Here is an 11,990-nt window from a genome sequence, read left to right as displayed (position 1 = left end):
GCTAAACACAGAGTCACAGAGAGACAACAGTGTCCTAGTCAGTCAGATAACAGAATTACAGGGAAAAATATTTAACTGATTAAATTAATTAAACATATCAAGTTCATTGCCACTAGGGAGCCTGCAGAAAGAGGTTTCAGCATATACAGATTATTTCCTGCATATGTATAAAGCCTGATCTTGGACTGAATTGCAATGCTAATGGTATTTAGCCATTCTGAGTCTGAGAACCAAAGTGATGAACACATGCTGCATCAGGAGGCGTATCTAGGAACAAGGGGGGGCGCAAATAACCCACTAGTCCACCATACTGGTTTTACAAACTACTGCTTCGAACACAGGTGCAGATCTCCACCTACACACTTTAAAAAAACAGCTCTTCAAGGATTCTTTAGTAAAGGCAATGGTTCTATTTAGAACCATTATATACACTATATTATATAGAAATTATATAGACTAACCACTAGATACAACCATTGTACAGTTAAATGATTCTTTGCATGGTGAAATGGTTCTTCAGATTGAGAATGTTTGGTGAACCTTTGGTGAACTTTTCTGAAAACAGTCACAATGTCTACAACAGAAATATGGCCATTTTACTTACTATCCAAACCCACAAGTGAACCTACATGTAAAATAGTGGTAAATCTGCAAGAGTGAGTTTTGTTTGGGTACTGTTTTGTCCCTACATGTATCTCTATATCATGATAGTATGCTTCAATATGTCAGACATCAGGAGGAATCAAATCCATACTGTGATGGGTGACATTGTTTGGGCCTGTAGCCTGCTCAGCAAACTAATGATAAAGTAGTATCAGGCTATACATACGTGCAAACACCACAGAGCAGGTTTGATTTCTCCTTTCAATCTTTTTGTGTTTGTGGGAAGCAGTAAGTAAAGAAGTTATTGAGAAATTAAAATGAAATTAATTGAACATTAATTTTCCTTCTCAAGAAGTTACTGAAAGTGACTATTAGAGCCAGAGAACAGAGGATAAAACTTTGCAGGACATTTGATTTTCACCCCTAGATGTCCACTTTGTTTCAGCGTGTATATGCCCACCATTGACCTTATCCACTTACAGTTTTTCATCAAAGAATTCTACATTTCTCCTGACATATTCTCCAGAAGATATATACAACAGGAAAAAAGGATAAGAAGCACAAAGCAGAGGAAGATTCCACTGGTTGTGTTTAGATACCAAAGGTAACTAATTTTTCTACTTACAGACTATAAACTGCGGTCAACAGCAGTTGTACTGATGTATGTGTCCTCCAGTATCTGAAGGAGAAGAAGAGAAGTGGCAAGTACAGCATGATCTTAAGGAAGATGATCAGTAAGTAAACATGAAGAAATCAAAGAAGGGCAAGCAGGTGAGTCTGAGAAGAGATTCTCACTGTGAACTGTTGGCTTTCACTGTTAGGTAAACATGCAGTGTTGTAGAGCAGGGCTGTAAAAATGTGTACGAAAGTGACGATTTCACCGCATCAATTTTGGAAATTTATGGTATGCAATATCATGTAAAATGTTAATATTCAATAAAGTATGCATTCATTGTTTAGCCAAAATAATTCTAAAGTAAATATTAATAGTTAATTGATAGTTTGTTGTCTTGTCCAAAATGAGAGTTGTTATATTCAGATTCTAAATGTCATCACTTAGATCAGCTGTGTTTTATCTATGGTTGAAGGAAAACTCTGCAGAGTGATATTGAAGGCAAAAAGGTGATGGCAGATGGTAATAATGTGGTCAGAGCTTGCACAATCCTGATGAGACTCATATGCCCTGAATTTAAGCTGTCTCTCTTAGCTGAAATACACGTTTGTAGAATTGCAGATTTTTCTTGAGCTTGATAGACTGAAAACGTACAGTCTTCGCAGAACAAGCTCCATTTGTATTGAGTTATTTAAATACTGTAGAGAGTTGAGTTGATACATGACATTAAAATTATCTGAAGTTAAATTTACTTAAAAACTAAATGCAAATTATTGTGAAAATTGTTTAAGGAAATTTCACTCGTACTTTTTGCAGCGTATATAGAACCATTTCCTTTACTAAAGAACCCTTGAAGAACCATCTTTTTATAAGTGTATAATAATGCTAAGATCTAGACAATCATTAACTGCTAATTGAAGTTAATGACTCATTATGATTTATTTTCAAAATAAATTGGCCATGAATTGACGGGGTGTAGCTCAGGCAGCTGAAGTGTCTGTAAATGTCTTGTACAAGCCACTTTAATAAGGGGTAGTCATTAATGACACAATTATCAGAAAGGCAAAACTGTTATAAACATATTAAGCTTTTCCACGTGTCATCTTGGCCCTGTTCCTGCTTCAGTTTTAAGATGATTTTCATTTATATGCTAAATAATGTTTTAAGTGTTGTAAACGCAACAGGTGCTTTTAAAACTGGTGAAGACTCTATGAAAATAAGAGTAGTATGGATACTGCCATACTCAATAATTTTAGGCCCATTTTAAATCTTCCTTTTTAAAATACAGTTTTAGAAAAAAATTCAAACAATTAAATATCAAAAAATAAACAAATAAATTTTCTAGCTATGCATGACACATACATGCACATTCCATCTGAAAGGTGACAAATTTGATCAAAAACAAACTTGGGACTAAAATTCAGAGAAAGCTGCTTTATGAGAGGCTCTTTGCTTCATATACCAAAACTAAAGTGCAAAACCTTGGGGGAATCTTAGATTCTGAGCTCTTGCAGTCACTAAAGTATGGAGTTAATTTCGTGCCAAAAATTTAAAATGAAATTATAAAATCCACAAGCAAAATATTAAATACCAAATGTCAAAAAACACACGTCATATCGCTTCGCTCCTTATTTGCATACAGTTAAACTCCGCACAACCTTGTCTCATCGCCGACTGTGTTCAAGCTGCCTTCTGTCACCGGAAATCACCGGCTCTCATTGTGAATGCAGGGTTAGTCATTTTGCCGGTTTTTGGTGTCATTTAGATTTGCTGATACATTTTTCTGTTTCTGGAATGGCTCTTTTGCTGGCTACCTGTGTCTTTTAGAATAAATTTTAAAGTTGTGCTACTAGTTTTTAAAGCTGTAAAAGGCCTTAAAGCAGCTGCATACCTCTCAGAGTGTCTGTTTTTGAGATTTTGCCTCTCCTTTTGTATTTATCTTTTTAACTTGATCTGTGTTATTGATTTATATGATTTCATTTATTATTTTTTCTCCTATATTGCTGTTACTGAACTATGTATAGTAGCTATGATAGAAGAAAATCAAACTCAACTTTAATTTCTTCTGTTTCTGTTAAGCTTTATCACCTGTCTGTAAAGCACTTTGAGCTGACATTGGTATAAATTACTATTATTATTATTATTATTATTATTTTTATTATTAAATTAATAAGCTGACACTTATTACAGAGAAATTCATCAAAATTTCTGAATAATTCATGTAAACGAAACTAAACAGGGTTTGATGTGAAATCGTTCATTGGAGAGAAACTAACTAACTCAGATTTCTTTGCAGTGGTGGTGATAAAGAACCAGAGCTCACAATGCCTATAACACAAATATAGCCATTTTATTTACTATGCGAAACCAGCAGAAAACCCTGCACATTTTTTGGGTTTTCATATGTAATGTCAAAAATAGTAAATCTGATAAAAATATCGTAAAAAATGAAAGATAATTTTTGTCGGGTACATGCAGGGTGACACAACACCCTGCGTGTACACCTCCACCATGAACAAGTTTTAAAAAGTTTTTAAAGTACATTTAAAGCCAAAGGCTTACGTCAAAACTGTCATAAACAGATGTCTCAAGCATCAGACAGCAAATTTATGACCACTTCTTGTAATAACTTTTTGTGAGGGAGCTTTTAGAGGCATTAAACTATTCAGATGCCTGGTTCTTATCACCACCACTGTGGACAGTTCTGACCATGAAAGTTTCTCTAAAATAGAACATTTGACACCAAACCATTTTGAATAACTCTTGACCATTTAATTATGCAGAAGGTTTGAAAAATGAAGTACTGTTCACTGTTTTTGTTTATATAAAGGCTCTTTGAATTGCCTTTGTGTATGAAATGTGCTATATAAATAAACTCGCCTTGCCTTAAAAATCCCCATTTTGATTTAAACTTCATGTTGCTGAGAAATGTGGTTAAGCTGTTATCTAGTAACTCAGTTAAGATAGTTATTCAGTAGCCCACCAAATATTGTTCAGAGTTCCCAGAAGAGAAGCTTTTGTTTGCTTTCACTAGAATTAAGAAGTTACTCTCGTGCACTAACATCATGTTGACATTTCTTGCTGCCTTGAGTAAATCAGAAACATTCTAAAGGATTCCAGGCAGTTAAAACCTGACAGACATGTCAAAGAAGGTGATAGAAGAAAATAATTATTAACTTCCAGTAAAAACAGATAGGAGATAGGCCAGATGGGAGATGTAGATTACATAGCCATAAAAACAACACTGCAAAGATCAGTATGAATTAGAAATGTGTTGATATCAGCATCTTCTGGAGGAATTAGTGATTCAGAAATTAGTCATAACCAAACCTTTGATAATGTCACTCCGAACAGCACCACAAAGAAACAGCTAAGTGTTGTTCACTTCTTGTTATCTTAGCTTCCGAGGGTGTTATTATGTGTCATGTACTCATGTACTCATCATGAACACTTGATAGGTTTGTGGAACTGATGTGTGAAATTCATGTCTTTTTATATCGCCGATCTATGAATGGAGTTTAGATCTGGATTTTGTCCAACGGCTCGTGCTCAAACATTTGTGTAATAACACATCCAGAGAAACATTCTCGCGATAACATGTCGACCGATGCCCAAGTACATTAACAAGACTGGACAGTTAAACAGTTACATGGTCAAAGTATCTTTTTTAGACTGGAAAATGCAGTAACTACCTTTCTAAGCTGCAAAACAACATTTTAGGATTTAACCTATTTAATCCCAGTCTTATTACAATTTATTATTCAGCAATTACATGGATTACAATGCAAATTCTTTGAGTTAATCTAAAAGAGGAATTCCACAAATTTTTGCACGTACCTCTCCAGCATTAATGGAATTATACCATTAATGTGTTTTAGGTGAAACTCTTATCTCAAATATATCTTAAACCCATGTCTTAGACATCAGCTTTCACGACAGAGCTTTTAGAGGCATTAACCTCTTCAGGCGTCTGGGTCCTATTAGAATCAGAATCAGTATGCACCATGCACCAGACATACATGACATTTCTTTTGGTGCAGGTGTCATTATAAAATTAAATACACTAAAATAAATGTGGAAAAAGTATGTATATACTATACATGCATTAAACATATAATCTGCAAGTAATATAAAGGACGTGCAATTAACGTGCAGTTAAGCAATGGTATGCAATCTGATGCCTGAGAAATTGTTATGATTAGTTTTGCAAATAGTTGGGCTTTTATATCCATTCCTGGTGGAGAGGTACATGCACATGTAGGTTTACTGGTTGTTCAGTCATGACCTCTGGTTCCTAACACCACCATTGCAATGAAATCTGACTCAGTGATTTTCTCTACAATGCACCATTTCACACCAAACCACTCTGACTTGTTTATTTCTCAATGATTAAATTGTGCAGAAATGTTAAAAGAACTTCCTTTCTGATTTTTCATACTCAGGCCTGTTGTGTAAGTTCATTGGCCCCACGTTAAGATTACAACCGCCTGTTTTGTTTGCCTTTTTTATTTGTAAACTAACAGAACATTATAGCTAAAAGACGTGAGACTGTGACATGACAGAATTGCTGACCTTTATAGTGTTTCTTGGAAAAGTGAAAATAAGGTCTCATATACATATATTTCACCTACGTTGCCAACTTGTATAATTGCCACACAGCCATAACTTGGTGGTTTGATTACAGAGTGTAATGTTGGTGTTAGTCTCTTAATTTCTTATAAAACTATGTTATAAAAGGCCATCACGCACTCCTGGAGTGTGAGCTTGTGTAAAGCAGTGACGGCACACCCAGGATAATCAACTGATCATGGCCCTAAAAGTGGTCCTGATCTGAAATCAGGTATTGCCCTAGTTCAACTACATCAAGATGACTCTTAAAGCAGATCTATAGAGCAGAGCTGACCTGGAACCAAGAAACTTACTCTGACTTTAGTCATGTTTTATATAAGCCTAGGTAACTCAAGCAGGCCCTTTAGCATGACCTAGTGGCATGTGCAGTAAGAGTACAGCTGTCTGGGGTCAGAGGAAGTAGTTTTATGAATATGCTGGTGTCGAGATTGTAGATATGGAGACAGTGGGATTAGATGGGATTAGAGGGTCTGTATAAGAGAAATCGCTCTCAGCTTCAGCAGGTGTTTGGCTGCTGGTCAACCAGGTAAGACAAAAAGCTTCTGGTTTTGTCTAGTATAAGAATATTGTGTTGTTGTACTGTATTATTGCAGCTTTTTTTTAGGTTTCTAGGTTTAGGTTTTGTATACTATTTGAAAACTCCATTCACACAGCTACCATTCACACTGTGTGAAATGTTAGTTTAGAACACAAAAGAAAAAAAGACAAATCAGCTTTTGTTTTCTGCATGCAGAATTAGTTCAAGTAGCTAAAAGCTCCACAAAAGTCATGTGACATACAGCATTAAACCCATATAAGAAGCTTTCTTCATTTCAGGTCTACAGACTTCTTGGATTTTTGATTGTGTGCCAGAGCCACCATGTCTGCTGCTGTGTTAGTGGCTGGTATATTGGGCCTTCTGCTGGGGACGGCCATGCCTATGTGCACACCCACTGAATATACCCTCTACATTGAGAAGCCAGAGTGTGACTACTGTGTGGCTATCAACACCACCATATGCATGGGCTTCTGTTTTTCCAGGGTAAGAGGCCTACTAGCAGATAGAGAAACAGAGAGCGAGATGAAAGAGAGAGAGAGAGCGCGAGAGAAAGAGAGAACGAGTACGTCTGCAGAGCAAAAATAGCTTATCAGTCAGAGGCCGGTCTTGTTTTACCCAAGCACAGGCTTACAGAACTCTCTAGAAAAGTCAGAGATGTGAGAGATATGCTTCTCTTCCTGCAGCTGCTACTTCTGAAGCAGAAAATGCACAATCTAACCCTTAGAAGACTAGAGTCATGAGTGTCATTTTGCTATGCTATTTAAATGTAATTACATAGTCACAAAATTAATGAGACATAAATAATTACATTTACAGATGGTTTACAGTTGTGTAACAACCAGTTTATAAACTTCTGGTCAAAAAAGTTGTCAATTATCTGAAGGATGTAAGTCCTCTAGTGAAAGTGAAAATGTCCTCTACAGGGAAAAAAAATACGTAATTTTTCAGCAAATTTTAGTACACTATTTCTGTTTATTTGCTTTTTTTCTTATTTTTGCATTTAACATATTGGAAAAACATACAATATAAAATGTGCCATACCTTTTGCACAGGCTGAATTTTATGTTTTAGTAGTTTTTTTATTTGAATGTATTAAATTGGGGAAATAAACAGTAATTGTGCCTTAAAACATGCAGAAGCATGTTTTCTATAGAGGATAAGTTCCTCTATAAACTAATTTTTTACTTAGAAAATCAATGAAATGTAATTCGACCAGAGGAGCACAAGCTTTACATACGACTGTACATTGTACACTATCAAGTTGGAGCCTGCACTTCTAAGTTTTCCTCTACAGAAAAAACACGTTTCACATGTGAAGTGTCTAAAAAACATGATTACGAGAAAAAACCTGTAATATAATGTGTTTTTTACTGTAAGTGTTGTTATAATGCATGTGTGAAACTGTTTCTTGTTCGAGAAGCTATTTCCGTTCTTTGATGACATACATTTTTCAATGTTACGTAACCCTCAGGACAGCAATATGAAGGAGCTGGTGGGGCCTCGCTTTCTGATCCAGAGGAGCTGTACTTATCAGGAGGTGGAGTACCACACAGCTGCTCTCCCCGGCTGCCCCCCGCACGCTGATCCTCACTTCACCTACCCTGTGGCTCTCAGCTGCCACTGCAGCATGTGTAACACACGCAGCGATGAGTGTGCCCACAAAAGCAGCGGATCCGGCGCTAGGTGTTCCAAACCGGTCAGACATTTGTACTCCTATCCTATAGAGAGTGACCTCATCCAACCTGGGTGGCTTCAGCTGTTGAAGTGACACCTTTTAGTACAGCTCATGCCGTAAATTCTGTCAGACTGGACACCCAAAGTATTGATTTGTGTTTTGACCTGATCTGTTCATGTAATAAAAGCCACACATGTAGTAAAAACATGACACACTGTCATGATTGGAGTAGTTGTTTTGTTGGGTCTGGAGCTACTGGGAATTTATGTACTCTAATACTCCATAACAAGCCTGTTATATCCATGAATGTGGTCATCCTGACAACCTTGACAGGTGCGTGCTACTCTTAAGGCCGGAAGTTACCATAAGGCATGAGTCATTGTCTCCACATCATTCTGCCCTCCTGCATGTACTGTGTTTTGCATAGTGGTGGAACAATAGACAACATGGTTGCCCATCAACAGTGGATGACATTCATGAGCACTTGTTACTCAAGTAAAGTGAACTGGGACAAGGTTACTATGCTGAACCTACTAATTAATCCTGCTGTGTGACAGAACACTTCACATCTGACCTGGTATGTTTTAAAATGTGTAGTAGACTCTGAAGAGGGGTTCTTTAGTAAAGGCAATGGTTTATACCATCGCTGTTACAAAGAAAATCTAATATCTCCAAATTGGTAATTTTCCTTACAGATAAGGAAAAGACATTCTTAACTTATAAAGGAAGTCAATGTAACAAGATTTTTTTTTCAAGTAATTTTTGACTGCCCATTCATTCATCATAAAATTTTAACACAATGCAAAGAGTAACTGGAGTTTTCAAATTATGGAACAAAGAAAAAACAACAAAAAAACGAGATACAAGGCTTACAGCTTACTGTTCTTTTTACATATACCAATTTAATTATACTATAGTTGCCTCCACAAGGTTCTTCAAGAATGAAGTGGTCTAATATTATAATAAAGATGATATTTAAAACAAAATTAACAATCAATTTAGAGAAAAACAAAATGAAGAATACATGGTTCTTGTTTTACAGAGCTCCATGGAGAAACTGCTACATGTTGTATTCTGCGAAAGTCAGAGACTATTTATATAATTTCAGATCGAAATAATCAAAAAAAAATACAAAAAATCCTCAACAAGTAAATATTATATTTTTTTTTCTGTATTTATTTTGTCCAAACTTTGCCTTTACTACAGCTTCCATTCTTTCCAGAGGACTTGCTTTCAGTCTTATAAAGAAATGTGCAGGGATATTTTTCTACCTTCAAAGTTCAGTCTAAGAGATTGGTTGCGTTTTTTGCTTCTCACAATCCAAACAATCCCAAACACATTCAATGATGTTGAGGTCTGGACTCTGGGGTGGCCAGTCCATCGTTCTTTGTTTGATTTGCATTTTTTTATCTATCTCCTTTCTCAATAATGGCTTCTTGACAGCTACACATCATAGACCCATAGCACTAACTTATCTTCTTACAGTGGAACAATAGACAGAAACACCTGTGGATTTTTTCAGATTTGAAGCAAGAGTGGAGCTTGATTTTCTCCTCTCTCTCAGAGATGAAAGCTTAAAGTGCTGTCTATCTCATGGTGACAGGTTTGGTCTGCCAGGACTTGTGAGGCTGTTCTCTATTCTGTTCTCTGTTTCAGTCATTTTTTAGCACCAGTTTTGGACACGCCTGGTTTTTCGCATGAATCTTTGCTTCCCTGTGCAAGCGTCTTATATTTTATATCTGATCTCCTCAGAAATATCTCCTGAAAAAATGAATAACTTGTACTTAATGACTGTTTGTGACTGTAAATTAAATAAATGAAGGATGGTCTCCGACTTTTGCACAGTACTGTACAGTTCTTGAAACGACCTTTAAAAACGTATGCATCACTCAAAAAATGTTCCACTACTGTTACATCGTCATAGAACCTTTTTCATACCATATTGAACTCTTTACTTAGAGGATACTGGAATGTTGCAGGTAGCAGAAAAGTTAAAAGTTGGCACAATTTGTCCAACAACATGGAGTTATGGATTTATGAGTACTATAATACAATTATATTTTTGCAAGACAGTTGTGATGAATGATTTACTTGTATCATGCACGACAGAGTTGAAATTTCACAATAATAAATATATCAAAGGCAAGTGTTTAAATACTGATAGTGAAGCTCCATATTCTAGTGCCGAAATGTAAAACGCATCTTTGTGCTCTTCATATTAGTAATAGCTTGAGGGAAATTGTAAATTATGATTGTTTTTTTTTATTAATAAGTGCTAATATGACCAAGAAATATGTCTGTTTGTGAGAATGGAACAGCTGTGGTTTATTTTTATACCACCGGCTCATTGAGAGCACTGTGTGAAAAGACTCAGTGTCTTGCGGAACGTCATTCTTCAGTCAGCTCACAGGTCATCCCTCTTGCAAAAGTACATTCGTAAATATGTGTCATATGTGTGTGCGTGTTTTAGGCATGTACTGACTCTACAGTGAGTCACAGAGCAGTGGGTGTAGTAACAGGGTCTCGTGCTACAAGGTCGGGAGGGGTGAAGGGCAGATAAAACTGGAGAGGACAGTGGTATGGAATCCCACCCGTCACCGTGAGTGATGGGTGAGGATGTTTCTCCATAACAACAACCCCCTTCCCCATTCTAGTCTTCCTAGAAACTAAATAGAAACCACCCTAAACAAAAACAAACATTATGCAAAGTGTCAGCTCCTTCTGATACTCCTAATTTTCCTTGAAGGGCGAGTCCGCTTCATTTTGTGTTTTATAATGCTGGCCTTGGAAATGTTGGGTAATTCAGATATGGTTGTGGTTAATGATGTGTACTTTCAGGTTATTTTAGATTAGATAAATTTTTTAAATAATCTGCTCAGACATGATGTGGCATTTTTGTGCCATTAGCTTAAATGTCTCTGCATTCACATCACAATAATAAATGTTTTTCAAAGGTCAAAGAGGATAAAAAAAAACAAAAAGAAAAAGTAATGCCTTTTTCTCTTCTTATTTATTAAAATAACAAATGCTATGGAAGTTGGACTATGGAAGTTAAAACCTAAAAGAAATATAATTGCAGAAAATATTACAGTAGATTAATCAGTAATTATGTTTTTGAATTTTTTTTTAAATGAATAGTTTCAATGAAGAAAATGACTTAGGCTTACTGTACTATTACAATACTTTACAGCTCAATGTTCAAACAATGCACCTAAAACTGCTCCAGGTGAAGAATTATAAAAAGTCTAAAAACTTCTAAGTAAGCGTTATGAAAGGCCTTTGAAATACTCATAATGACAGTGTTGACAGCTTGGCAGAAGTTACTTAACCTCAAAAATGTATGTTATGTTTGAGAAGCCTTACCTTTGCGATACTTCTGTCAAGCACACAAATGTCTATATGTTCATTTTCTTCTATAAGAGAGGGGAAGCTGGCCACCATCCAACCAGTTTTTTTCCCCTATCTTATATAAGCTTATATACCTTATATAAGAAAAAGACGTGTTCTACAAAATCAAGTATGCTCCATATTGCAAGCATACTGACCGTAATGTGAAAGCATGTACTTCTCATTTATCACAGATCTGTTTATGTCCAAACAAATTCCAGTCACAGTTTTTTTTCTCCCAGCCTAAACTTCAGTTTTATCATCTGTACCCCTCTAAAGAGGCAGCCATTCCACTATAATCCACCATTCATAACTCTGTGATCCCCACATGCTTGGGCACAATCTGACCAATCGTATCAGAATGCTATAACTAGCCCCTTAACAATAGCACATGGGTCCGCAGTTTGAAAAGCCAAAGCTCTGATAACATAATAGATCAAACAATATACTTGCTGGAATGTGATCACTCAGCACTCCGTTAAGGGGGGCTGCAGGCCATGCATACCTACACCCATGTGTCTGGTGTCCACTGGCATTCTTCAGCC

General features: G+C 36.2%; 1 protein-coding gene across 1 annotated transcript; it reads left to right on the top strand.

Moving 5' to 3' along the window:
- Positions 1-6,091: 6,091 nt before the first annotated feature.
- On the top strand, positions 6,092-8,959 carry tshba (thyroid stimulating hormone subunit beta a). The gene is made up of 3 exons (XM_036571080.1): positions 6,092-6,371; positions 6,662-6,866; positions 7,855-8,959. The coding sequence occupies exons 2-3, from the start codon at positions 6,705-6,707 to the stop codon at positions 8,149-8,151; spliced, it is 459 nt and encodes a 152-aa protein (XP_036426973.1). The 5' UTR covers positions 6,092-6,371; positions 6,662-6,704; the 3' UTR covers positions 8,152-8,959.
- Positions 8,960-11,990: the final 3,031 nt, after the last annotated feature.

This window comes from Colossoma macropomum, unplaced genomic scaffold (genome assembly GCF_904425465.1).
Source record: "Colossoma macropomum unplaced genomic scaffold, Colossoma_macropomum, whole genome shotgun sequence".
Lineage (NCBI taxonomy): Eukaryota > Metazoa > Chordata > Actinopteri > Characiformes > Serrasalmidae > Colossoma > Colossoma macropomum.
The sequence above is the reverse complement of the archived record's forward strand: the minus strand, read 5'-3'. Positions and strand labels throughout refer to the sequence as shown.